Source organism: Lampetra fluviatilis, chromosome 63 (assembly GCF_964198595.1).
Source record: "Lampetra fluviatilis chromosome 63, kcLamFluv1.1, whole genome shotgun sequence".
In the NCBI taxonomy this organism is placed as follows: domain Eukaryota; kingdom Metazoa; phylum Chordata; class Hyperoartia; order Petromyzontiformes; family Petromyzontidae; genus Lampetra; species Lampetra fluviatilis.
The window spans coordinates 3,000,525-3,028,417 of record NC_136337.1 but is presented as its reverse complement, the minus strand read 5'-3'; the positions used below and the strand labels follow the sequence as shown (position 1 = coordinate 3,028,417).

At 50.5% G+C, this 27,893-nt stretch overlaps 2 protein-coding genes across 4 annotated transcripts; one reads left to right on the top strand and one right to left on the bottom strand.

Moving 5' to 3' along the window:
* Positions 1–237: 237 nt before the first annotated feature.
* LOC144951646 (uromodulin-like) lies at positions 238–17,781 on the bottom strand. Its single transcript, XM_078881937.1, has 12 exons — positions 17,677–17,781; positions 16,044–16,130; positions 12,948–13,023; positions 11,161–11,334; positions 6,270–6,374; positions 5,934–6,133; positions 4,929–5,074; positions 2,954–3,066; positions 2,313–2,444; positions 1,818–1,830; positions 1,122–1,335; positions 238–246 (listed from the first exon to the last, which is right to left on the bottom strand). Exons 1-12 carry the CDS (start codon positions 17,719–17,721, stop codon positions 238–240), a joined length of 1,314 nt encoding a protein of 437 aa, XP_078738063.1. The 5' UTR covers positions 17,722–17,781.
* Positions 17,312–26,254, top strand: RP9 (RP9 pre-mRNA splicing factor). Of its 3 annotated transcripts, none has more exons than XM_078882114.1 (7): positions 17,312–17,427; positions 17,806–17,943; positions 18,596–18,626; positions 20,023–20,152; positions 21,154–21,245; positions 22,521–22,582; positions 24,200–26,253. In XM_078882114.1, exons 2-7 carry the CDS (start codon positions 17,813–17,815, stop codon positions 24,396–24,398), a joined length of 645 nt encoding a protein of 214 aa, XP_078738240.1. In that variant the 5' UTR covers positions 17,312–17,427; positions 17,806–17,812; the 3' UTR covers positions 24,399–26,253. The 3 variants fall into 3 exon arrangements, with proteins under 3 accessions (XP_078738240.1, XP_078738243.1, XP_078738242.1); XM_078882117.1 differs by having other exon boundaries at positions 21,080–21,245; positions 24,200–24,304; XM_078882116.1 differs by lacking the exon at positions 17,312–17,427 and adding an exon at positions 17,454–17,475 and having other exon boundaries at positions 24,200–26,254.
* The last annotated feature ends 1,639 nt before the right edge of the window (positions 26,255–27,893 follow it).

Below are 27,893 nucleotides of genomic sequence, written 5' to 3'. Positions count from 1 at the left end.
GAGGGCCGCGTGGGTTGACAGAGGGCCGCGTGGGTTGACAGAGGGCCGCGTGGGTTGACAGAGGGCCGCGTGGGTTGACAGAGGGCCGCGTGGGTTGACAGAGGGTCGCGTGGGTTGACAGATGGTCGCGTGGGTTGACAGATGGTCGCGTGTTGCGATTCGCTGTTAAAGTATCGTTCTTATTTTAAAAGTGGCCGAGCGGCTCAGAGGTCAGAGTGCCACGCAGGGTCCTCAAGTCTAACGGAGCTGATGGACCCGGCCCGGTCACCAACGGCTGGGACCAAGACAAATCGATATCAATCTTGATTTGAAGCTTTCGTGACTGCAGGAATCCATACTCTTTGGTTCATTCGGTAAAGTCACGTAGGTAGAAAATAAAATAAATCACGACTTTTCACATAGCCAATTCCGTGCCCAGTTACATGCTAATTTCTCACATTAACATTATGCTAATCACTCACATTAACATAGCCACTTCCGTTCCCAGTTACATGCCAATTTCTCACATTAACATCACTAGCCCCGGCCACTTGGGCTACACCCATTTCAAACCTTTTAAAACAGTCTGCCTCAGCAGCAGACCACGCTTTCCCACCTGATGACGGACGCTTGTGTTGCGCCCGAAACGTGGTGATTTATTTTATTTTTATACCTACGTGACTTTACCAAAAGAACCAAAGAGTATATATAGTCTAAATTTCGATTTAAAGCTTTCGTGACTGCAGGGATTCATCTTCTTGGTTCTTTTGGTAAAGTCACGTAGAATGAAAATAATAAAAATAAAACATAATAAAATAATTCTCACGACGTTTCGGCCACAACGCAAGCAGCCGTCCTCAGGTGAAGAACAGGTCTGTCGGAAAGACCGTCTGAATGAACACCACCAGGCTTAGCAGCGTATATTTAAGCTGGGTTAGAGGAGGAAGGGCGCCTTGACAAAGGACAGACCCTGTTCTTCACCTGAGGACGGCTGCTTGCGTTGTGGCCGAAACGTCGTGAGAATCATTTCATCATGTTTTATGTTTATTATTTTATTTTTTCCCATTCTACGTGACTTTACCGAAAGAACCAAGAAGAAGAAGAGATATATATAGTCTGTCGCGGAGGAGCGCGCGTCTCACCGTGGCACAGAGATCAGCGGTGGCGCTTTTGGCGTGGACGCACACGCGCACGAGGCAGTGCAGGTAGACGTCGGGCAGCGGCACCACAACGCGCCGTCGCTGCTGCTGCTGCTGCCGCCGATCGCTCACGAAGCGGAAGGCCAGCAGGCTGAAGCGCACCGTCGAGCCATTCCCATTGGCGCCGTGGAGCACCACCTCCGGCTCGTTGGGGCAGCTGGGAGAGCCGGGAGGGAGGGGGGGTGAGGTTCAAGTTCAAGTTAATTTATTAGGTGTAGCCCTGTGAGCCATTCGGCTCTTGAATCGGGTGCAACCGCAACAGAAAACAAAAACATTAACAAGAAAACATCTTAAAGTGACTATGTGACTAAGTGCAAACAGAAAATCCAAGAAAAGACGGCAAAATATTGCAGAAAAAAACACCGTACACACCAACGCTGTGTGCAAACATCCCAGTGGGATTGCAAGTCAAACAACAACAGTGGAGCACGGAACAAACGCGAGCGGGGGGATCAACGCCAACCGGCGCCACAGTCGTGGCTCGGAGGCCTGCACGGCGTTCATTTCCCAAGTGCAGCGGCAGTGGGCGCCCCTTTGGTGCCATAACCACGTCTCGCTACCACGGCCAAAGCTGTCAATGGGTGAAAGATGTTTGGCTTGCAACCCCCGACCCCTCTCCTCCGTTCGCCTTGGCCAAACGTAGCACGATGCACTAAAACCCGGTGAACCGAGTCCGATTTCCGCTCATGGACAACACCAGCGATAGCAATCACCCGAACCGGTCCTGGGCCTCCTCCCCTAGGTCGACTCGGCCTCAAATAAGTACCTGGTGCGATGTGTGAACATCGCCACTGGGCGTGGTGCTGGCCACCCACCCCGCTCGTGTGCCGTGCCGGCCTTCATAGGTGCTACTCGTCTTCTTGGTTTTTTCGGTAAAGTCACGTAGAAGGGAAATAATAAAATAAGAAAAAATAAAACATAATAAAATAATTCTCACGACGTTTCGGCCACAACGCAAGCAGCCGTCCTCAGGTGAAGAACAGGCTTGGAGTGACTATTTAAGCTGGGTTAGGGGAGGAAGGGCGCCTTGACAAAAGAATTGCTACTCGCTAACAGCACTTGCCCCAACTGTCTGTTGCAGGCTACACGTGGTGGGGGGGGATCTTTGGAGGTGGTGCTGCTGCTGCTGCTCACCCGTGCTCGATGAGTGGGTGCCGAGGTCGCGAGTCTGGGTCGTGCTCCGCCGTGCCCAGCAGTCCCTGCTGAAGATGTAGAAGGGGCTGCCAGGGGGGGCGGCCAGACGCAGCTCCACGTACACGCGCTCGCCTGACAACACACACACGCACACACGCACCAAGGCCGACGCACCGTTTGGTTTCCCGGCGGGCGAGAGGCAGAGGCCGCAAACGGGTTTTGATTCCTTACCCGTACCCGGCCGCACCAGGGTCGCAAACGGGTACCCGTACCCGGCCGTACCCGTACCCTATCCATACCCGGCCGGGTACGGGTATCGGGTACCTGATTGCGACCACTGGGATGAAGCCATGTTGCAGGCGCGGGTGGGTTGATTCTAGGAACTTGAATTGTGAGAAGAGACAAGACGTTGGGAAATGAGTGACAAACGGTTACTCACCAGTGACTCACGGTCTACCCGTACCCGGCCGCACCAGGGTCGCAGCCGGGTACGGGTAGCCGGGTATCGGGTAGGGTACGGGTATCGGGTAGGGGATGGGTATCGGGTACCCGGTTGCGACCTCTGGCGAGAGGAGAGCGCGCCAAGGGAGAGAGCGGGGAGGGAGAAGAGAGAGTGAGCGGGGAGGGCGAATGGCACTCGCCGGCCATGACGGTGTCGCCGTCACGGTAGAGGTCGCCCTCGTCGAACGACGCGTTCACGAAGGCCTGCATGGTGACGTGGAACGAACCCGGCTCGCCCCGCACCGTCAGCGTGCTGGGGGGAGGCACAGAGGGGGGGGGGGATGGTGCCACTCAGCACAGGGGGGTTTGGGGGGGTCTTAGGGTGAAGGGGGGTGGGGGTCCCTCAAAAACTACAAATCCCAACACGTTCAGTTTCTCAATGTCACCGTGGTTCAGGACTGGCCCAGAGGTTTTGGGGACCTGGGGCTGGAATCTCGAAGCCACGTGGTCCCCCATTGAATCTCGAAACCACGTGGACCCCCCTGGAATCTCGAAGCCACGTGGGTCTCCATGGAATCTCGAAGCCACGTGGTCCCCCATGGAATCTCGAAGCCACGTGGTTCTCCATGGAATCTCGAAGCCACGTGGTTCTCCATGGAATCTCGAAGCCACGTGGTCCCCCATGGAATCTCGAAACCACGTGGTTCTCCATGGAATCTCGAAGCCACGTGGTCCCCCATGGAATCTCGAAGCCACGTGGTCTCCCATGGAATCTCGAAGCCACGTGGTCCAACATGGAATCTCGAAGCCATGCCTGCTGTATGTTAGGCAGCATCTCGGTGGTGAGATGTTAACTGCCTTGCCTGGTGTGCAGGAGGTCGTGGGCTCGATCCAAACCCCGATGCCTGCTGGATATTTCGAGTTTGCGGTGTCTCTTACCGTGGTCATGTGGATTTTTCTCCGGCTGCTCCAGTTTCTCCCCTCCACCTTTATAATCGTCAACATCACGCATTTAGAGTACTTGGCTACTGCTAGATATTTTTACGTGATGATGATAATCCACTTCTTTGAGCTATCATTTGTGCTGACAAGGTCCACTTGTGACAAAGAGCTCTATAGCTGCGGGCTTTACCTGGTAAAATAAAAAAATAATTTCTAACTTTAGTGTTCAAAGAGCACACACACGAGTTAACAATTGCTGTAAAACTGCCTTGGAAAAAAGGTGCTGTGATATAAATGTCTATCAGTTATACAGCTCAATGGCCTCATCTGGTGAAATAAAAATAGTTCGTTAGATAGTATGAAGTCTCCCCCCCCCCCAGACACCCCCCCCCCAGACACCCCTCTCCACCCCACCCCCCAGACACCTCCCTCCCCCCCCCCACCAGACACCTCCCCCCCCCCCACCAGACACCTCCCTCCCCCCCCCACTCCCCCAGAAACCTCCCTCGCCCCCCAGACATCTCCCTCGCCCCCCCCCACTCCCCCAGACACCCCCCCACTCCCCCCACCCACTCCTCCAGAAACCTCCCCCCCCCCTACTCCCCCAGAACCCCCCCCCCACTCCCCCAGACACCCCCCCCCACTCCCCCAGAAACCCCCCCCCCCCACTCCCCCAGAAACCCCCCCCCCCACTCCCCCAGAAACCCCCCCCCCCCACTCCCCCAGAAACCCCCCCCCCCCACTCCCCCAGAAACCCCCCCCCCCCACTCCCCCAGAAACCCCCCCCCCCCCACTCCCCCAGAAACCCCCCCCCCCCACTCCCCCAGAACCCCCCCCCCACTCCCCCAGAACCCCCCCCCCACTCCCCCAGAACCCCCCCCCCACTCCCCCAGAACCCCCCCCCACTCCCCCAGAAACCCCCCCCACTCCCCCAGAACCCCCCCCCCCACTCCCCCAGAACCCCCCCCCCCACTCCCCCAGAACCCCCCCCCACTCCCCCAGACACCCCCCCCCCACTCCCCCAGACACCCCCCCCCCACTCCCCCAGACACCCCCCACCACTCCCCCAGACACCCCCCACTCCCCCCCACTCCCCCAGACACCCCCCCCCCCACTCCCCCAGACACCCCCCACTCCCCCCCACTTCCCCAGACACCTCCCGCCCCCCCCCAGACACCCCCCACTCCCCCCCCCCCAGACACCTCCACCCCCACTCCCCCAGGGCATGCTCACTGCAGGGTGGGCATCACGGCGAAGGGCAGCTGAGCCAGCGTCTCGAGGCCGTAGACGCAGGTGAAGTTGAGGATGGCGGTGGCGTCGCCCCCCTCCTCTTGCTCCACCAGCACGGCGTTGGAGAACCACACGTGGCTGTCGTTGTGCTGAGGGTGGGACAACGGAACAGCCGGGGGGGGGGGGGGAGTTCACGGGCCGGTGTGGCCGGCCGGGGAGGGCGAGCAGCCGGGGGGGCCAGCGCTGCGAGCGAACCTCTCGGAAGACTCCGGAGAAAAATCCGCGCGACCACGGTAAGAGAGGCACCGTAAACTCCAAATATACAGCAGCAGGCGTCAAGGGTCGGGATCGAACCCACGACCTCCTGTACACCAGGCGAGGTAGTTAACATCTCCTAGCCACCGTGATGATGATGAGAGAGAGACACGCAAACTCCAAATATACAGCAGCAGGCGTCAAGGGTCGGGATCGAACCCACGACCTCCTGCACACCAGGCGAGGTAGTTAACATCTCCTAGCCACCGTGATGATGATGAGAGAGAGACACGCAAACTCCAAATACACAGCAGCAGGCGTCAAGGGTCGGGATCGAACCCACGACCACCTGCACACCAGGCAAGGTAGTTAACATCATCACGGTGGCTAGGAGATGTTGAGAGAGAGAGACACGCAAACTCCAAATACACAGCAGCAGGCGTCAAGGGTCGGGATCGAACCCGTGACCTCCTGCACACCAGGCGAGGCAGTTAACATCTCCTAGCCATCGTGATGATAAGAGAGAGACACGCAAACTCCAAATACACAGCAGCAGGCCGTCAAGGGTCGGGATCGAACCCACGACCTCCTGCACACCAGGCGAGTCAGTTAACATCTCACCGAGATTTTAGAGAAAATGCGGTAAAAGCGTGGCAGCGCGTCTACGAAGACCGACGCGGTAACGCCTACAGCGTGACCGGCACACGGCCTCTGTGACGTCATGGGGTATATGCGGGAGGGGGAAGGACCGACCTGCACGCTGGTGCCGCACGGCCCGGAGCTGTCGTCGACGGCGAGCGAGTGCATGGCGGGCTCCCCGCGAGCACTCCCTGCCCGGCACCGCCCGCTGGCGAGACGCAGCGCCCCCGCGTCCCAGCCGCGCCACGCAAGCAGCGCCGCGGGCACCGCCACGCGCATGCGCTCACGCTCGCAATGCAGCGACGCGCCCACCTCTGCCACACACACACACAGACAGCTGATGAGGACGACGACGATGATGACGGCGGTGGTGAATGTGGAGACAAGCAGCAGGAGGACGAGGGGCGATCGCCAGGAGAGGCAGGGTCGAGGGCCCGGTTGCAACAGCACCTGTGCACAGCTCGCCGGCGAATCCGTGGCGGCACTCGCACCGCCACTTGCCATCGGCCGTCTCGTGGCATAGTCCGTCGTTCCGGCATGGGGCCCTGGCACAGTCTGATGGCGGGGGCAGAAGAGCAAGAACGGGGGGGTGGGGGGGGGAGATGCGGAGTGACCAGAGAGCGCTCCAGCCACGCACCTAATCTCATTTGGAGTATTTGTTATTCCGCTTGTTTACCCCAGGACGGCATCACCAAGCCTCTTGGCGACTCTTTTGTAGGAGGGTCCTGCCACGTTGTCGTAGTAGCGGAAGGGGGGAGGGGTGGATGCCATGCGGCATCCCCAACCGAGTGATTTGCAAGGTCAGTTGGGAGGTATTGTTTGTATTCTCAGGTTTTTTCGGTAAAGTCACGTAGGTAAAAAAAATGTAATCACTTGATACAGCTATCGTGCTGTTACGGTTCCACCTGAAGACGGAAGCTTGTGTTGCCTCCGAAACGTCGTGATTTTTATTTTATTTTTATTTTACTTTTATTAATTTTAATTTTTTTACCTACGTGACTTTACCGAAAAAACCTAAGAATATGAATCCTTGCAGTCACGAAAGCTTCAAATCTAGAATTAAGGTATTGTTTGGCCAATACCAGATACTACGCATGTGTGTTAAGCTACAGGAGTCTATAAACTGAAGAACACCGGAGGAACCGCTGCAGAATAGAGGAGAACACAAACTCTACAGCGGCGTTCTCATCATCGCAAGGCCCCGCAGGCCACTGGCTGCCCCTGGTGGCCTTTAGTGCGGCCCTTGACAATCCACAAGGCGGGACGACACCCCCAACATCATCACCGTGCTGCCCGTCAAACTCGGCAGCGAAAGTGCCACCTCCAGTCTGTAAATGTGTGAAGAACACTGCCCTATAACATACACAGCAAGGAGACCGGCGCTGGGAATTGAACCGAATCAGGGCGTTCATCACGAAGGAAGGCGCCGAGCCTGCGTTTGGAGGAACGCGGTCTGCGGTAGTTTCACGGGAGGGGGGGGGGGCCGATACTGACGTGTGACCCCCCCCCAACCGAGCAGTACTTTGCAGATACATTTGTCGAATTTAGGTTTTTTTATGTACCGTGACGCCAGCACACGGTGGCAAGGCCTTCCATACTCAGTTCTTTCGGTAAAGTCACGTAGGTAAAAAATGAAATTAAAATTAATAATAAAAAAATAATAAAATCACGACGTTTCAGAGGCAACACAAGTCTCCGTCATCAGGTGGGACCGTCACAGCCAGATTTGCTGCATCAAGTAAGGCAAAATTCCGAGAGGCCTTCCTTGTTTACTGCAGGATCTCTGGTTTCCTCCGACACGAAGTCAAACTCTGAGAAATGGGATTGGCCCAAACGTCTCAAATCGCAAGCAGGGCCACCCCCAATAGAGAAACCAGGGGCGATGATTTCCTTGAGAGCATCTGAACGACGCCCTTTCGTCAATGCACTGCTGGATGAAGGCCTAACCCACAGTCAAGTCATGGGGGTTGCTTGACCATAACTTCAAGCCGGCCAGTGTGGATTGGACGACGGGCGAACGGGGGGATTGTGCCAACCGGTGTAACAGGCCGCAGTGTACCCACAGGCCGTAGTGTACCCACAGGCCGTAGTGTACCCACAGGCCGTAGTGTACCCACAGGCCGTAGTGTACCCACAGGCCGTAGTGTACCCACAGGCCGTAGTGTACCCACAGGCCGTAGTGTACCCACAGGCCGTAGTGTACCCACAGGCCGTAGTGTACCCACAGGCGCAGTGTACCCACAGGCCGTAGTATACCCACAGGCCGTAGTGTACCCACAGGCCGTAGTGTACCCACAGGCCGTAGTGTACCCACAGGCCGTAGTGTACCCACAGGCCGTAGTGTACCCAAAGGCCGTAGTGTACCCACAGGCCGTAGTGTACCCACAGGCCGTAGTGTACCCACAGGCGCAGTGTACCCACAGGCGCAGTGTACCCACAGGCCGTAGTGTACCCACGGCCGTAGTGTACCCACAGGCCGTAGTGTACCCACAGGCCGCAGTGTACCCACAGGCCGCAGTGTACCCACAGGCCGCAGTGTACCCACAGGCCGCAGTGTACCCACAGGCCGCAGTGTACCCACAGGCCGCAGTGTACCCACAGGCCGCAGTGTACCCACAGGCCGTAGTGTACCCACAGGCCGTAGTGTACCCACAGGCCGTAGTGTACCCACAGGCCGTAGTGTACCCACAGGCCGTAGTGTACCCACAGGCCGTAGTGTACCCACAGGCGTAGTGTACCCACAGGCCGTAGTGTACCCACGGCCGTAGTGTACCCACGGCCGTAGTGTACCCACAGGCCGTAGTGTACCCACAGGCCGTAGTGTACCCACAGGCCGTAGTGTACCCACAGGCCGCAGTGTACCCACAGGCCGCAGTGTACCCACAGGCCGCAGTGTACCCACAGGCCGCAGTGTACCCACAGGCCGCAGTGTACCCACAGGCCGCAGTGTACCCACAGGCCGCAGTGTACCCACAGGCCGCAGTGTACCCACAGGCCGCAGTGTACCCACAGGCCGCAGTGTACCCACAGGCCGCAGTGTACCCACAGGCCGCAGTGTACCCACAGGCCGCAGTGTACCCACAGGCCGCAGTGTACCCACAGGCCGCAGTGTACCCACAGGCCGTAGTGTACCCACAGGCGTAGTGTACCCACAGGCCGTAGTGTACCCACGGCCGTAGTGTACCCACAGGCCGTAGTGTACCCACAGGCCGTAGTGTACCCACAGGCCGTAGTGTACCCACAGGCCGCAGTGTACCCACAGGCCGCAGTGTACCCACAGGCCGCAGTGTACCCACAGGCCGCAGTGTACCCACAGGCCGCAGTGTACCCACAGGCCGCAGTGTACCCACAGGCCGCAGTGTACCCACAGGCCGTAGTGTACCCACAGGCCGTAGTGTACCCACAGGCCGTAGTGTACCCACAGGCCGTAGTGTACCCACAGGCCGTAGTGTACCCACAGGCGTAGTGTACCCACAGGCCGCAGTGTACCCACAGGTGTAGTGTACCCACAGGCCGTAGTGTACCCACAGGTGTAGTGTACCCACAGGCCGTAGTGTACCCACAGGTGTAGTGTACCCACAGGCCGTAGTATACCCACAGGTGTAGTGTACCCACAGGCCGTAGTGTACCCACAGGTGTAGTGTACCCACAGGCCGTAGTGTACCCACAGGTGTAGTGTACCCACAGGCCGTAGTGTACCCACAGGTGTAGTGTACCCACAGGCCGTAGTGTACCCACAGGTGTAGTGTACCCACAGGCCGTAGTGTACCCACAGGCCGTAGTGTACCCACAGGCGTAGTGTACCCACAGGCCGTAGTGTACCCACAGGCCGTAGTGTACCCACAGGTGTAGTGTACCCGGGGTTAAAACGGCCTAGGCTAGATTATACCCGGGTATATTATGGCCTAGGCTAATTTATACTCTGGAGTATATTATGGCCTAGGCCAAATGATGCCCCTCTAGGCCAAATCATACCCCCATGATAGTAAGTGTTGAGCGATATACACATGAATTACTAAACATTTTCCAACATTTTATTTAAAACTGTAAACAGACTTTGATTGCTTAAACCATAAAAACTTTAATAATAACCCCAACCCTAAAAATGCTTCAATTGATCAAATTGAGATTCTTACTTCGATTTATACGCTTTTTAGATATTGATTGAAGTTCATTGTCGGCTGTTCTCTGTATGGATAATTGCCTTTGAACTTTCACATGGGGCATATTCTGGCCTGGAGAGGGGGTATGGTCTGGCCCAGTCTAGTTTAAACCCCCGGGGGGTATAGTTTAGCCTCGGACACTTTATCCCCCCGGGTATACTCTGGCCTGGGCCAAACTATACCCGGGTTTAATCGGGGCAGGGCTTATTTTAGCTTGTCACACCGGGACCGTTTCATATATCAACGATGTTGGCCGTTGCTGGGAATCCAACTGGGGGCCTTCCGGGATTTATAACGCAGTGCGCTAACCGCTAGGCCACTACTCAACCCCCGGGCAATACCGAACGAAGATGGGCGAATGGGGAAACGACAAACAATGCCCATATTGTTAGGTTTTTTCGGTAAAGTCACGTAGGTAAAAAATTAAAATGAATTAAAGTAAAATAAAAATAAAATAAAAACCACGACGTTTCGGAGGCAACACAAGCTTCCGTCTTCAGGTGGAACCGTCACAGCACGACTGCTGCTGTATCAAGTGAGAGAAATTCCAAGAAAACAGTCCTTACTTAATTTGGAGCTTTCGTCACTGCAGGAATTATTCTTTGGTTCTTTCGGTAAAGTCACGTATAAAGATAAAATAATAAATTTAATTAAATACTAGCATACGACGTTTCGATTGCAACACAAGCAATCATTATCAGATATAAATTAAATATAAACACAAATCTAGTATACTTAGAAATGTAATGTAATACAACAGAGAGTCGTATAACATAACAGTCAACACCATATCTGGTTGATTACGTTCTTCCTGAGAATGCAAAAATTTGAGAGAGAGATCAATTTTAGCATTCTCAGGAAGAACGTAATCAACCAGATAGGGTGTTGACTGTTATGTTATCCGACTCTCTGTTGTATTACATTACATTTCTAAGTATACTAGATTTGTGTTTATATTTAATTTATATCTGATAATGATTGCTTGTGTTGCAATCGAAACGTCGTATGCTAGTATTTATTTTATTATTTTATCTTTTTACGCGACTTTACCGAAAGAACCAAAGAATAAAACGGCCCTTTGTATATATACTGGTTGAGAGTGGGAGGAGCCAAGCGACGCGACGACTTGCATGGGAGACGGGAGGAAGGCGTTTCGTGATCTTCGCCAAGTTCCTCACCGCCGGGTTGGTGGCGTGCGTGGCCTCGGTGCGACCCGGTTGGGTTGTGGGTGGCGTGGAGGAGGAGGAGCGGCGGTGGTGGTGGGGGGTGATCCACCGTCAAGGAGCCGGAGTGCTCCTCCAGAAACTCGTAGCTCGGGGCCGGCAGAGCGACGCTGCTGCCGATGTGGCTGCCTGCGCACACAGAGACACACAGACAAAGAGCTGCCTCGTGTAGCCGATTACAGGCTATGGAAAATCAAGAGTAGGGCGATTACCCTTTTTCTGGCAATCAAACAGAAACTTTTTTTTAAGGAATCAAGTGCGGCATTAACCACACAAGGTGCTAGTGTGTGGACATGCAAACAAATACGCTTAGGTAATATATAGGCATTATAAAGGGAAAATAATAAAAAATATTACATAATACAAAAAAAGACTTTTATTTTTATCATTTTATTATTTCCCTTCTACGTGACTTTACCTAAAGAACCAAGAATATAGGCATTATCTTTGAAACCGATTGGCCTACAACAGAGGTCAGTAGCCTTCTTCATACTCTTAGTTTTTTCGGTAATGTCACGTAGGCAAAAAGAAAAATAAATAATAAAAATAATAATAAAAATATACTAATTATAATAAAATAATAGAAATAAAATAATACATCGCAACTTTCGGAGCAACACAAGTCTAAGTCGTGATTTATTATTTTATTTCTATTATCTTATTATTTTAATTTTAAAAAATTACCTACTTGACTTTACCGAAAAAACCTAAGAGTAAGAATCCTTGCAGTCACGAAAGCTTCAAATCTAGCCTTCTTCATGGCCTAGTCTCCCCAGTGTCAGACCAGAGGACAACGCCAAAAGACGGACAGCACAAAGACAATGCCACACGTGCCAGAACATTTGCAGCTCGGGGCGAGCAGCTCTGTCATGGGACCTTTTTTGGTTGTATCAAAGTATGAAACATAAGAAGCGGTTTTTACGTGTCAGAGCGTTTATAGCTGTAAATGCTCTGACAAGTGCATTGTCTTTGTACCGTTCGTCTTTTGGCGTTGTTCTCCGATCTGACACTGGTGGTGAGACTAGGCCATGAAGAACAAGGCTGTCCTCTGGTGTAGATCAATCAGTTTCAAAGACAATTTGTACATTATCAGAGCCGCGTGTTTTGCCACGAGTACGTGTGGTTAAAGCAGGCTTGACGATTCCTTGCAAAAATGTTTCGATTTGACGTTTAAACATCACAACACCTGTTTTATTTACAGAATGGGTCAAACCCATTATTTTTCATAATTTGAGATGGCCAAAAAAAAGATGCCACGATCAGAGACTGTTTGTGGGGGGCAAGTGTCGTCACAGCCAGCACGCAACCCACGAAGGGCCAGGGGGGGGGGGACAGCGTTGCCCACAGGAACAGCTTTCAAGACAAAACTTGCTGCTGTAATATTCCGTCTAGCCAGGGCCGCGGATTTTGGAACGCCGGGCACCGCAGTGCGCCAACCGCTGCCCCACCACTCCCCACCCGGTTATGTGTGCCTGTGTGCGAGCACAACACGCATGGCGCACACACGTGTTCCACACATGACACACACAATACGAACATGGCACACGTGTTGTACACACGATGCAACATCGGCACTCCACACTCACACCATCAGAATCATTTAAGCCTGGAGGAATCCGATGGAGCTATGAAGCCGCCCAGTATCGTACACACCATGCACACAAGTACCCACCATGCACACACCCCACACACCCACACATCACTCGCGTGGCTGTGTCAACCGATCAGCGAGTTTCGCTCACCTGGCACGCGGGTCGACACGAAGCCGGGCAGCATCAACATCATCATCATCACGGCCACGTGGAAAGCCATGCCCGCCTCACGGAGACCACGTGCACCAGGTCAACAGACGGAGGCGGACAAGAGTTTATCTACACAGGTGAACGAGAGCTGGTCGCCACGTTGCGGTCGTGTCTACGGTATGGCTGTCGGTCCGTGCAGTTGTCTCTGTGGATGTCTCTCTCTGTGTGTGTATGTGTGTGTGTGTGTCTGTGTGGATGTGTCTCTGTGGATGTATGTGTGTATGTGTCTCTCTGTGGATGTATGTGTGTATGTGTCTCTCAGTGGATGTATGTGTGTATGTGTCTCTCTGTGGATGTATGTGTGTATGTGTCTCTCTGTGGATGTATGTGTGTATGTCTCTCTCTGTGGATGTATGTGTGTATGTCTCTCTCTGTGGATGTATGTGTGTATGTCTCTCTCTGTGGATGTATGTGTGTATGTCTCTCTCTGTGGATGTATGTGTGTATGTCTCTCTCTGTGGATGTATGTGTGTATGTCTCTCTCTGTGGATGTATGTGTGTATGTCTCTCTCTGTGGATGTATGTGTGTATGTCTCTCTCTGTGGATGTATGTGTGTACGTCTCTCTGTGGATGTATGTGTCTCTCTCTGTGGATGTATGAGTCTCTCTGTGTATGTGTGTATGTGTGTCTCTGTGGATCTCTCTCCGTGTGTATGTGTGTCTTTCTCTGTGTGTATGTGTGTCTCTGTGTGTGTGTCTTTCTCAGTGTGTACGTGTGTCTCTCTCCGTGTGTATGTGTGTGTCTCTGTGTGTGTCTCTCTCGGTGGATCTCTCTCTGTGTATGCGCGTCTCTCTCTGTGTGGATGTATGTCGCTGTGCAGATTTTTTTTTTTTGTCCCTCTCCCTGTGCGGCTGTCTCTCTCGGGATATCTCTGTGTGCAGAGAGACGGCTGCTCTGGCTCCGAGCTCCCACTTATAACCTCTTAGGCCCCCTCCCCCCCACGCCGAATCTGTCTATCTTCATCAGGACTCATCTGGTAATTCTCCAGGAACGCCAAACGTCTCCACCCCCCCCCGCCCCCACAACACATGGTTCACCTAATGCGCGGCCACGTGCCCAGTTAAATTCGCGTGATTCGCGTTCATTGATTGCTACGGCGGTGAAGACGTCACACCCGTTCTCCTGTACTTGTTTTGGCTGCCAATCGATTATCGAATTGATTAGAAGGTCCCCGCTATTGGCTTACGAGGATTGTCACAATGGACTAGCCCCACGTTACTTACAGGAACTGATCAATTGATCTTCTTGGTTCTTTCGGTAAAGTCACGTAGAAGGGAAGTAATAAAATAATAAAAATAAAACATAATAAAATAATTCTCACGACGTTTCGGCCACAACGCAAGCAGCCGTCTTTACAGAAAGAACCAAGAAGATGAATCCCTGCAGTCACGAAAGCTTTAAATCGAAATTTGATCCATTGATTTCCACCAGCAATGAGGACTTTCAGATCTTCTTATTCTTAGGATTCCGAGGGTCAAGGCTCCCTTGCTGGGGTTGATCAGATATTTTGCCAGTGCATCTCCAAGACTATTGACCTACAAGGCTGTCACAACTTTAAATAAATAAAGGCAACACGTTCTACTTAATAAAAAATACATTTTAATAAATGTTTTCTCCTACAACATCAGAGTGCAGCGCCACATTAAATACGCACTACAATGACAATAGTTTAAAGTGACTTGAAGCATGTTTTATTTTGGGGGGGGGGGGCAGAGCTTTGTGACGTCATATTTGAGGGGGGCCTGCCTTTTGTGACGCCGTGTGACGAGGGGGGGGGGGTCAAAAATCGTCCAAAATCGCGTGACGTCATTTATGGACGGCCCCTTGCTGGGGTTGATCAGATATTTTGCCAGTGCATCTCCAAGACTATTGACCTACAAGGCTGTCACAACTTTAAATAAATAAAGGCAACACGTTCTTTTTAATAAAAAATAATTTTTATAAATGTTTTCTCCTACAACATCAGAGTGCAGCGCCACATTGAATACGCACTACAATGACAATAGTTTAAAAAGATTTGAAGCATGTTTTATTTTTTTTGGGTGGGAAGGGACAGAGCTTTGTGACGTCATATTTGAGGGGGGCCTGCCTTTTGTGACGCCGTGTGACGAGGGGGGGGGGGTAAAAAATCGTCCAAAATCGCGTGACGTCATTTATGGACGGCCCCTTGCTGGGGTTGATCAGATATTTTGCCAGTGCATCTCCAAGACTATGGAACGCGTTGCCTCGTGGTGTGGTGGTTCTTAAACCTTTACTGCAGCCTTTCACCCCTTTGGTTCTCAATTATAAAAATTAAAAAAATTAAATGCTAATAAATACGTAGGTTTAGATTAAACAAAGTAAGTTGTTTAACACGTAGGCTTTCGCGATCAATATGATCCATAATAGAGTTTTTTTTGCGGAGTTAGATCGAGGAAATATATCAATGTTGTGTCGTTAAACCCGCCACCACCCGACACAGCCAACTAGTAAGGGTTGTCACGTAAACAGAACGTGGCCAATCGACTCATCTCGACGAGCTGTGCACGATGCACTCTTCAACGTTGAATTTTTCGATAGCGGATTTTGTTGCGCTGATGTTTGGCGTTTCTACATCGCGGAGTGGCACCACCGATTTCGGATTGATTGCTACCCCAGTCGCGGAGTTAAGTAACACGCCTGGACAAAAATAGTGTCCCAGAAATAAAAACATTTAATTGCCTCGGCCAGTTTGTATTATTTGGTACCCATGAAGATCAGTTGAGGAAACTCTGCTATTCCTTGAGTATGTCCTCTCTCATTAAGTTATATTTTGTTATTGTGTAGGGTCACCTTCGTTTAATTTATACTGTGGCCGTCTGGAACGCTCTTCCTTCCGACGTTAGGAAGCCACTGGAGCTATGCACGTTTAAATGATCGTCTAGATTGACGAACTCATTTCTTTAAAACTGCTGTTTGTGTTTAATGTGTCGTCTTGCCCCTGCACCTCCCATACGTACGGTGCGAAAGAAGTTCAACATACAGTACGTACAAAACAGCGGATCGTTGTATTGTACCTTGTGTCGTGTGGGGAGCGGTGGCGCAGCGGTTAGCGCATCGCACTGCGACTCCGAATATGTGAACCGGCCCCAGGTCGACTCAGCCTGAAATGAGTACATGGTGCGGTGTATAAACGTTAGCACAAGGGAAACAAAGGCGGTCGGACGTGGTGTTGACCTACACCCCAACCCCTCCTGTGCAGTTGCGGCCTTTATTGGAGCTCGCTGACAGCACTTGCCCCGACAGTCTGTTAAAGGCTACGTGGGGGATCTTTGTCATTGTGACCTCGGTGGTTATCTGCGCAGTAACTCTCCAGCCCCACCATCTGGAGAAATTCAACAAATTATTTGCCCACGTGGCTGCGTTGCCAGTGGTGCACAGGCCTGAATAAATACAACTTCAGATTTTTTTTTTATATTGCCGACGTTTCAGCCAATGTGCAATCTCCTACTCGTATTATCCACTCTCTCTCTCTCTGGCCTTTCTGTGTGTGCGATGAATAAGGGACATTGCCCGAAACGTCGCTTTCATACCTGTCAACCCCTTGTCAGTGCCCTACCTTGTTACAGACCAATTCAGACCTTACTGGTCACCTCGTGCTCCTTAGAAATCTCAACGTTCATCCCACAAAGTCCCATCACAAGGGAGACACACAAGGGGCCGGCCATAAATGACGTCACGCGATTTTTGACGATTTTTGACCCCCCCCCCTCCTCGTCACACGACGTCACAAAAAGTCAGACCCCCCCCCTCAAATATGACGTCACAAAGCTCTGCCCCCCCCCCCTAAAAATAAAACATGCTTCAAATCGCTTTAAACTATTGTCATTGTAGTGCGTATTTAATGGTGCGCTGCACTCTGATGTTGTAGGAGAAAACATTTATTTAAAAAATATATTTTATTAAGTAGAACGTGTTGTCTATATTTATTTAAAGTTGAGCATTTTCATGTGACGTCACATTTCTCACCCCCCCCCCCCCTTGTCACACATCGTCACAAATGTCTGACCTCCCCCCCTAGGTGCGTGACGTCATTTATGGACGGCCCCAAAGGCTTATAAAGTTCTCGCTCTCAGCACTTGCGCCGGGCAGCGTGGGTCCCTTTTTCGGGGGACCTTTGTCTGCACATTGTGGGCGGGGCCACGGGGGCGGGGCCACGGGGGCGGGGCCACGGGGGCGGGGCCACGGGGGCGGGGCCACGGGGGCGGGGCCACGGGGGCGGGGCCACGGGGGCGGGGCCACGGGGGCGGGGCCACGGGGGCGGGGCCACGGGGGCGGGGCCACGGGCGGAAGCGCGTGGCAAACCCAGCGACGGACGACTACAACGCTGCAGCGTCGCTCGCGTTGCGGAGTCGCCGCGGGAGAAGACGGCGCGTGGGGTACACGGGGAGTGATCACGTGGTGTGTACAGGGGGAGTGTGCACGTGGTACACGGGGAGTGATCACGTGGTGTGTACAGGGGACGTGTGCACGGAGTACACGGGGTTTGAGCATAGAGTACACAGGCAATAACACGGAGTGTGTGCGTAGAGTACACGGGGAGTGTGGCCTAGAGTACACACGTGATGTATACACGGGGAGTGTGTGCGTAGAGTACACGTGGTGTACACATGTGGTGTATGCACAGAACGCCCCGTGTTGTGCACTCACAGAAAACACGGCTCGTATGCTGTTGTAGTTGACAGCTCGTCCCATGCCGTGAGAGACGCCGATGAGTGGCGGCCGCGTTTAATATTGTTGTTGTTGTGGTTCTTGCTGTTGTTGTTGTTGATGACGCAGACCCGCCATGCCGCGGGCCAGCAAGGATCGGCAGAAGCGGCGTCGTGGGAGCGACTCCAGCGCGGACGCCGCCCTCATGGAGCGGCTGCAGCGGCGCGGGCACGACGACGCACAGCAGCTCAAGCACGTGGAGACCTTGTGAGCGTCACGGCCTCCACCTGTCAATCACTCCAAGCTGCTCCACGTGCTCCAGTTCCACGTGCGCCACGTGCTCCACCAGTCACTCCCAGCTACTCCACTCCACGTGCTCCATTACTCCACATGCACCACGTGCCTCACCAATCACCAGAGGTCGCAAACGGGTTTTGATTCCTTACCCGTACCCGGCCGCACCAGGGTCGCAAACGGGTACCCGTACCCTACCCGATACCCGGCTACCCGTACCCAGCCGGGTATCGGGTAGGGTACGGGTACCCGATTGCGACCTCTGGGATGAAGCCATGTTGCAGGCGTGGGTGGGTTGATTCTAGGAACTTGAATTGTGAGAAGAGACAAGACGTTGGGAAATGAGTGACAAACGGTGACTCACCAGTGACTCACGGCCTACCCGTACCCGTACCCGGCCGCACCAGGGTCGCAAACGCGTACCCGTACCCGGCCGGGTACGGGTAGCCGGGTATCGGGTAGGGTACGGGTATCGGGTACCCGGTTGCGACCTCTGGTGAACGAGTGTAATAATATCATAATAATTGTGGATCAGTTACCAGCATTGAAACACGCTCGGGATGTTACCTGCTGCTTGTCTCTGCAACTTTTAATTGTGTCGCTGTCGTTTTGTCTTCCTGTCAAGCTACGAAAAGCCTCCTCCCAGTCTCATCAAAGTGAGTGGCCCTGCTGCACCACTCGGAGATGTCTCGATACTCACCCGTTCATCGTCGGTAACATCCGTGCGGCCTTCGCAGGAAGAGTGTTGAACAGGCGATCTCCGTGACCAATTGCCCTTTATTCACGCAATACAGAGACCCAGAGAGATGTCGAGCGGATAATACAGGGACTGCTCTACTTCCGAATGTTCGACTTATGAACTTTCCGAGATACGAACAAATCTCGTCCGTATGTCCAGTTGCCTGTTCGGACCGAGAGTTGTAAGTTCAACCGCCGTGCAATAGATGGCGGTGGTGGCATCGGTATCTGCAGAACATGAAGAACCAGTAACACATTCCTGCGGAGGGAGCTGGTAGGAACGTTGGGTTGCTCGGTCAATGGCCAGGGTCAACGGCGGCCTGATGTATTCCGCAAATATGGCCGACTGTGAGGGCGGGCACAAGCCGGCGTGAGTAGGTTAAACGTTGAGTTTTGTAAGGGCACCACGGGTTGACCAGCCCCTCCCCACCCAGCACCTCCCCTCCCACCCGCTACACCACCGCCTTGTATGCCATGTCTGCTTTCATAGATAGTCACTAACAGCACCTGCCCTAACATTCTGTTAAAAGTCTGAGGAATCTTTGTCTTTTGTATGGATAAGTGTTGAACTTCTTTCGCACCATACGTAGCCAACCATACCAAGCGGAGGTGGGGAGGGGGGGGGGGGTCAACAAACTTAACACAAAAAGCAATTTTAAAGAAGTGCCTTTGTGCCGTTCGCCCCTTTGGCGTACTCTGTTCCAACGCTGGCGAGACACGGCCGCATTATCTCCTTGCACATTGCCGCAAGGCGGCAGAGGCGATAGCTGACCCCTGCGGCAGTGGCAATGCCACCGCGGAAAACCGAATCCTCGGGCACAGATTTCTCACCATTGGAGCCTCGTTTGCCAGTAAAAAATATGATAATTGTTTTTTTATCCTTTTATCTGGCAACAAAACTGACACCTTTTTTTACGAGGAGTCATGTTTGCATAGACCACAATACCTGCAGTCATAATGCAAACAAAAAAACATAACTCTGATCATGTATGCACTGTCCTTGAAGTTGATTGGTCCACACCCGAGACAGCTTTCCTTAGAGCCTAGTCTCACATGGTGTTGAACCCGATGACGCCAAAAGGCGCACAACTCAAAGACAATGCACCATCAGAGTATGAGAGCTCGGGGTAAGCATTTACACCATTGGTACCTCATTTGCCAGTAAGAAATATGATAATAATTTTTTTACCCAAAAGGTGTCAGTTTTGTTGCCAGATAAAAGGGTCAAAAACCAATTATCACAGATTTCTTGTTTGTTACCGTGGCCTCTGCCACCTCCCCCTCCCCACCTCCCACCCCCGACCGTTGGCGCAGGAAAACGATGACAAGCCTGAGGACTGCATCCCGGACCTGCCGGGCAATGAGAACGCACGCGACTTCCTCGCCAGCGCCCCCTCCAAGGGCCTGTGGATGCCGCTTGGGAAGGAGGTGAAGGTGATGCAGTGTGAGTTGCCCCGGCCGCCCCCACCCCCTCGCGTGCCAGCCTTGTATGTGCGCGCGTGCATACGTTGGAACTTCATTCGCAAGTGTACGTAGCCGGCCGTGCCAATCGGAGGTACAGGGGAAAGTAAAATGAACCTGACGCAAAGGCCTTCACGGGAGGTGCTCGCCTAACAACGATTGCCCTGACAGTCTGTTCAGGCTATACGGGGTTGTAGGGGGGTGTATCTTTGCCTTTAGGCTCGAGGCGTGGAACTTTCAGGGTGGTGACACACGGCCTGGCGGTAGCGCGTCTGCCGCTTGTTGCAGAGGCTCGCGGTTCGAATGCGGCAGGCCGCCCAGATTAATACTGCGATGTGTATTGACCGTACAAATACGCGCTCTCTGGCCAACGGTCCTTCATAGTACCTCTGCGAATATCGAACTCTTCTTGCGAAGTGATATATACCAATACACGGTGTACAGCTTATATATATCGAGTATATATTCTACGATATATATGACTATTTTTAAATCCTTTAAAATAAGTTCACTTGCTTGCTTAGGACCGTGCAAATCTTTCGGTCGTTTTTTAACCCACTTCCCGTGATCCAATTGAGCCGACATTTTGCACACAGACTCGTTGTGCGTGACAATTAATGTTCGTGAAAAAATGTTTCCAAAATGTTACACTTTTTAGGACAAAAATATTATATTTAATTACCAATTGCTTAATGGTGCAATGCAATCATCTGACCCATAGGTGGCAGCCATCTCAAGCCAGAGGACTCTAGCCGCCACGCATATAAAGGATTTATAGTGAAAAACTTTGTTTTTACGGGTTATACTTGTTACACATCGCGTATGTGTCTGAATGTTTCCGGATGACGTTTCGAGATGCGGCCGCATTCCCGCTACAAAATCGGAATCGTACTGTATCGGTGCCGGGCAGATATCCACCAATCGAAAGGCAGCTCCCTGCGTGGGTCCCAGAAGCCCTTGCGGCGTGCGCGTGTGGCACCGCAGGCTGGCGGTGTAAGCAGTACGGGCACCGCACGGGAGATCGCGAGTGCCCTTACTTCAGCTCCGGAAACCAGCGGCTGGAGCAGTTCCGTGTGGTAGGTGATCCTCCAGACCATCGTCCCCATCATCACCATCATCACCATCATCCTCATCTCTATCATCCTCACCAGTACCATTATCCTCATTTCTCTTGTAAATCATCCTCATCTCCAGCACTACCATCATCATCTGCATCATCATCTGCATCATCATTACCACCATCATCATTACCACCATTAATGTCTTCATCACCACCACGGATCTCCATCCTCATCACCATCTTCATCTCCATCACTATCATCATCATCACCACCATTAATGTCCGCATCACCACCATTCTCATCTCCATCAGCGTCATCATGATCATCAACATCACCACCATAATCCTCATCACCATCTCCATCACCACCACCCTCATTTCCATCATCTACATCATCGTCGAATGCTCACTGTGACCATGTACAGAGCCCAGGCCATGCTTGCAAATCAGACTCATCCTGGTCGCACGAGTTCTCAGCTCGTTAAACAATAGGCCTCGTAAAACTCGATCATTCGTCAAATAATTAATGAATGCAGCGCCCCCACATGAATGTTCGTCGATGACTTGTTCTAGATTTGAAGCTTTCGTGACTGCAAGGATTCATATTCTTAAGTTTTTTCGGTAAACTCACGTAGGTAAAAAAATTAAATTAAAATTAATAAAAATAAAACAATAAAATCACGACGTTTTGGAGGCAACACAAGCTTCCGTCTTCAGGTGAAACCGTCACAGCCAAACATCTATATCAAGTGAAGAGAAGTCCCAAGAGGCACGACCTTATATACTGGTTAAGGGGGGAGGAGCCAAGATGAGCCACGGGAGAGGAGGAGTTGTGAGATGGTCATTTTTTTACCTACGTGACTTTACCGAAAGAACTAAGAGTATGTTACATGTTAGCTTCCAAGGGCGTGTCGCGAACACGCGCCTCTTGATCAACGTAGCTTCTGTTTTCCCTACCATCCATTAATTGTAAAGGTTAGTGTGAGAAAGAAAACGTTACTCGAGGGAGGGTTGACCCTTCGCCTGACGACATTGCTTTCGCCTGCTGCAAAGTTACAATTCCAAGTTTGTTTTGTTTAACCAGTTGAGGGACTCAAGAATCTCGGTTGCAGGAGATGTGACCTAGCTCACGGCAATGACCAAAGGCAAAATTAACAACAATCTGGTCAAAAACAACTGCCGTTATCGCGAGACAATACAGAATAATAATAAAAAATTATGTAAAAAACACAACGAACTTCAGCTAATGTGTTGCTTTGCCTTTGAAATGTCGCCGTTTCCGTTGCGTTAGGCGCACGAGGACCCCATGTACGACATCACGCGGGAGAACAAGCAGCAGGAGAAGCAGCTGAGGTACCAGCCGATGCACACTCCCGCCGCCACCACCGGCAGACCCTGCTCACTGAATCAATATTTATTCGCACTGGAGGAATCCGACTCTTTTTCACAGATGTCCCAGTAGATGTCTGCATTCATGCATGTCCATTGCGATGATGATGATGGGCGGCGACGTGGCCCAGTGGTAGGGCATTCGCCGCTTGTTGCAGAGGCTACTACGGTAATCCAGTGGCCGCCCTGGTTTATACTGCAGTGGTGTGCATTAACCGTCAACATAAATACTCCGTGCCACCTGCCTCGCTCGCTGTGGACGTAGGCCAATTTCTAGATTCGGCAAATTTTAAAAATTACACTGCAAATCACTCAACTGGAATTACACGTAGCCACGCACGCAAGGAGATGACACTCAAATCGCCACACGGACGCGGTCGCGAAATCACTTGATGGTGTGGCCATCTTCCGGCCACCTCACAATTCGGTGGGGTTCGGAGCTTTACAAATCTTCTTCTTGGTTTTTTCGGTAAAGTCACGTAGAAGGGAAGTAATAAAATAATAAAAATAAAACATAATAAAACAATTCTCACGACGTTTCGGCCACAACGCAAGCAGCCGTCCTCAGGTAAAGAATGAGAACCTGTCACCTTTACCTGAAGACGGCTGCTTGCGTTGTGGCCGAAACGTCGTGAGAATTGTTTTATTATGTTTTATTTTTATTATTTTATTATTTCCCTTCTACGTGACTTTACCGAAAAAAACAAGAAGATGAATTCCTGCAGTCACGAAAGCTTTAAATCGAAACTTTACAAATCTGTCGCCATCGGCATTCAGTCAGCGCTTTCTCACTCTCACGTACGTACGCATGTTGAACTTCTTTCACACCGTACGTAGCCAACCGTGCTAATCGGAGGTGTGGGGGAAGGACGTCAAACTAAAAGACAAAAAGCAGTTCTAAAAAAATGAGTTTTCAATCTAGACGATTAAATTTGTATTTTTTACCTACGTGACTTTACCGAAAAAACCTAAGAATATGAATCCTTGCAGTCACGAAAGCTTCAAATCTAGGATTTAAAAGTGCATAGCTCCAGTTGGTTAATATCGAGTGCCAAGGAGGGAGGCGTGTGGTGTGCGCTGGGAGTGACCTCTAGGCCACCGTGACCCCGGTCATGGTCGCCCTGTGACCCCTGCTCCGTGCGCGGCTCGCCGGTCAACTTTCGTTCACTTTTTTTATTTTTCTTGGTTCTTTCGGTAAAGTCACGTAGAATGGAAATAATTAAATAATAAAATTTTAACATACTAATATACTATTTTATTATGTTTTAAAGTCACGTAGAATGGAAATAATAAAATAATAAAAATAAAACATAATAAAATTTTATATTATTATGTTTTATTTTTCTTATTTTATTATTTCCATTCTACGTGACTTTACCGTAGAATGGAAATAATAAAATAAAAAAAATAAAACATTATAAAATATTATATTATTATGTTTTATTTTTATTATTTTATTACTTCCATTCTACGTGACTTTACCGAAAGAACCAAGAAGATGAATCCCTGCAGTCACGAAAGCTTTAAATCGAAATTTCGTTCACTTCCTCGCTCACGCGCGCCACGTTCCGCGGCTCGCAGGCTGGAGCAGCTCAAGAGGCTCTTGGAGGAGTCCACGACGGGGAGCAGCAGCAGCTCCGACTCGTCTGGGGAAGACAGGAAAAAGAGGAGGAAGAAGGAAAAGAAGAAAAAGCAAAAGAAAAAGATGAAGGAAAAAAAAGATAAAAGAAAGCACAAGCGCCGGAAGTCGAAGCAGAGCAGTTCGGATTCCTCCGACTGAACGTGGATCGCGCGTGGGGGGGCGGGGGGGGCTGGAGGAGTTCGAATGCAGCCACTCACACAGCCTCAGGTGGTAGTTTGGCATTGGCAGGCCCCAGACTCACTGCGTCACCACAGGTGCCTATAAACTAAAACTACATTTTTTATTTGACCAGGTAAGGCCCACTGAGCTGTATATACTTTGTTTCAGAAGCGACCTGGCTCTCGCAGATGATAGCTCAACGAAGCGGCTTATCGCATGGAAATTTACAGCAGCCAAATACTCTAAATGTGCGATGTTGATTCTAAATGTGAAGGGAAAAACCGGAGGCTACGGGGAGACGGACACGCAAACTCCAAATATGCCGGCGTCGGAGTTGGGATCGAACCCACAACCTCCTGTACACCAGGCGAGGTAGTTAACATCTCGCAACCGTGGCACGCCATGGGCAGGAGGAACTGACGCCGCATTTCCACGCTCACTATAACGAGCCGGCACCACTTTTTAAATAACAGAGCCACTGAGGCTGGGCCTGGATTCGCATACAAGCCTTACTGGGGGATGGGGGGGTGAGGGGTCAACGTGGAAAATGGGATCAGCTGTCACTTGCGTCCTCTCATGTACAGGTCAACCTCAGGGCCGTATTTTTGTTACAAAAGAATAACCGTGGTAAAAAAATGACTAAGCTAAAAAATTACTAAGCTAAAAAATTACCAAGCAAATTTTTTTTAAAATGTATCTTCCGCCAGCGTCCGTTAACCCTAGGATACAACGAAACCGTGTTAACGTATTTAGTCAATTACGCCTGTGTAGGGGTCAATGCCACGGAATTCGCAAGGCTTAGCTAGGGTTTGAAATCGGTGGGCCGTTGCTGGTATGCTTTGGCACGGCCTTGGGTCTCGATTCAGTCGTTAGGAAGACACAGCACGAGAGGGCGGAGGTGGTGTAGGTGGATTATCCGCAAAAGACGAAAAAGGCTTAGTTTATTTTTTTCTGAAAAAGTGGCATGTGATATTTTGTCGATTGGAAAACATGTTAAACTCTAGTTCTTTTGTTATAGTGATTACATTACAAACATCAAGTGTACATTTTTTTCCTGATTTCCTTAACTCGCTGTGCATTTCACTGCCCGTGTTTACGCGCACGATAAAAATGTAAACAATGAGGCGATTGAACTGACGTTTTAAAATGCACAACTTGGCTTTTACTGGAAAAAGTTAAGTTAGGCCTACATGTTGTGTTACTTGGAGCCCCATGGCGTGCCAGGTTATTACGAGTAATATCACTCCACTGGTTTACCCAGGAAAGCCTTACCGAATCTCAACTCTCTCTCGGGAGGGTTCTGCCAAGTATTTTGTAGTGGGGGCTGCAATGCTGCTGTGTGGCTTTCTAATCCCAATTGATTAATTTGCAGTGTCACTTTTCAGCATTTGGGAATGTTCCGGTCGATAGCAGTTACAACAGCGTGGTTTCTCCCCGCAGAAAACCAGAGAAAACCCCCATGGCAGAAGAGACTTAGAACTTACGAACCCCACTCACTCATTCACTCACACTGCAGAATAGGGTGGGGGGTGGGAGATCACACAAACCCACGCACACAAAGGTGGCATACAGAGTCAGGAATCCGACCCAGCGCCTTCTTGCAGTGAGGCACAAGTGTTATCACTGTGCCGCCATGCTGTGGACCACGTGTTATGACGACATTGTGGTCTGTACGGGGACTTTTAAGTTTGAATAAAAAAAATATATATTTATTCTAGATTTGAAGCTTTCGTGACTGCAAGGATTCATACTCTTAGGTTTTTTCGGTAAAGTCACGTAGGTAAAAATAAAAAATAATAGAAATAAAATAATATAATTATTCTATTTATATTATTTCTATAATTTGTTATTTTAATATATTTATTTTATTCCTATTATTTCTATAATTTTTATTTTATTATTATTTATTTTTACCTACGTGATTTTACCCAAAAAAAACCTAAGAGTATATATATTTACTGCATGGCCAGGTATATTTCCACATGTCCCGTAAGTAATATCTTTGTTTAGCTGGCCAGGGCCTCGCTCAATATACTCGAGAGTTTCTGTGAATTTAATGTTACTGGTAGGAACCTCCTGGTTCCACCAGCCCACAGGGGATTATTGTGTCCGTCCGTCGTGCATCCAAAATTGGGAGGGGTCGGGCTGGGTGGAGAGGGGAGGGTGGGGAGGGGCTGGGTGGGAGGGGTGGGGAGGGGCTGGTCACCCCGTGGTGCCCTTATAAAACTCAACGTTTAACCTACTCACGCCGGCTTGTGCCCGCCCTCACAGTCGGCCATATTTTTTACCCTTCTATCTGGCAACAAAACTGAGTTGTGCGCCTTTTGGCGTCATCTGGTCCAACCCATGTGAGACTAGGCTCTAAGGAAAGCTGTCTCGGGTGTGGACCAATCAACTTCAAGGACAGTGCATATTATCAGAGTTATGTCTTTTGTTTGTATTATGACTGCAGGTATTGCGGTCTATGCAAACATGACTCCTTGTAAAAAGGTGTCAGTTTTGTTGCCAGATAGAAGGGTAAAAAACCAATTATATTTTTACTGGCAAATGAGGTTCCCATAGTGTAAACACATCATTATTGTCATATCACATGGGGAAAATCGCATGAGCTGCAAACATTCCATTCGCAAGGGTGTCCCAGGGTTGACACGAAGTAAGTTCGAATTACTCTTTGGTTCTTTCGGTAAAGTCACGTAGAAAGAGAAAATACGAAATTAAATACTAGCATACGACGTTTCGATTGCAACACAAGCAATCATCATCAGGTATAAATGAAAGAGAAAACAAAACCTAGTAAGCTTAGAAATGTAATGTAATACAACACAGACAGTCGGTTAACCTAACAGTCAACACTCTACCTGGTTGTTTAACGTTCTTCCAAAGATTGCTAAATTTAAGATATAAAACAGGACAGGAGACAGACAGACACGTAAGCGGAAAGAGAGATAACAGAGATACACAGAGAGAGACACAGAGAGACACACACATAGGCAAACACTGTGTGTGCTATCTCTCTCTGCTTACGTGTCTGTCTATGCGTCTCCTGTTCTGTGTTTTATCTCTTTCTTAAATGTAGCAAACTTTGGAAGAACGTTAATCAACCAGGTAGGGTGTTGACTGTTATGTTAGCCGACTGTCTGTGTTGTATTGCATTATATTTCTAAGTTTACTAGGTTTGTTTTCTATTTAATTTATACCTGATGATGATTGCTTATGTTGCAATCGAAACGTCGTATGCTAGTATTTAATTTATTATTTTCTCTTTCTACGTGACTTTACCGAAAGAACCAAAGAGTCATTCCTGCAGTCACGAAAGCGCCAAATCAAGTTTTAAGTTCGAATAGGCAGAATACTTGAAAACGGTGTGAACTGGCTCAAGGCACATGTGAAAATATTCAAACAACGGTGTCAATCGAGGGAGCAGCACCAGTAGTGTTGGCGATACAAAAGTGTAAGCAGCGGTTTCTTTGGACT

Excerpts from the sequence above, each read along its gene's own strand:
- RP9 (XM_078882116.1), top strand. The coding sequence starts at position 17,813 with ATGCCGCGGGCCAGCAAGGATCGGCAGAAGCGGCGTCGTGGGAGCGAC. Across the intron at positions 17,944-18,595 it reads CTCAAGCACGTGGAGACCTT|CTACGAAAAGCCTCCTCCCA; the intron begins GTGAGCGTCACG and ends CTTCCTGTCAAG. Across the intron at positions 22,583-24,199 it reads CAGCAGGAGAAGCAGCTGAG|GCTGGAGCAGCTCAAGAGGC; the intron begins GTACCAGCCGAT and ends CGCGGCTCGCAG.
- LOC144951646 (XM_078881937.1), bottom strand. The coding sequence starts at position 17,721 with ATGGGACGAGCTGTCAACTACAACAGCATACGAGCCGTGTTTTCT. Across the intron at positions 11,335-12,947 it reads CGTGTCGACCCGCGTGCCAG|GCAGCCACATCGGCAGCAGC; the intron begins GTGAGCGAAACT and ends CTGTGTGCGCAG. Across the intron at positions 2,445-2,953 it reads CGGCGACACCGTCATGGCCG|GCGAGCGCGTGTACGTGGAG; the intron begins GCGAGTGCCATT and ends GTGTGTTGTCAG.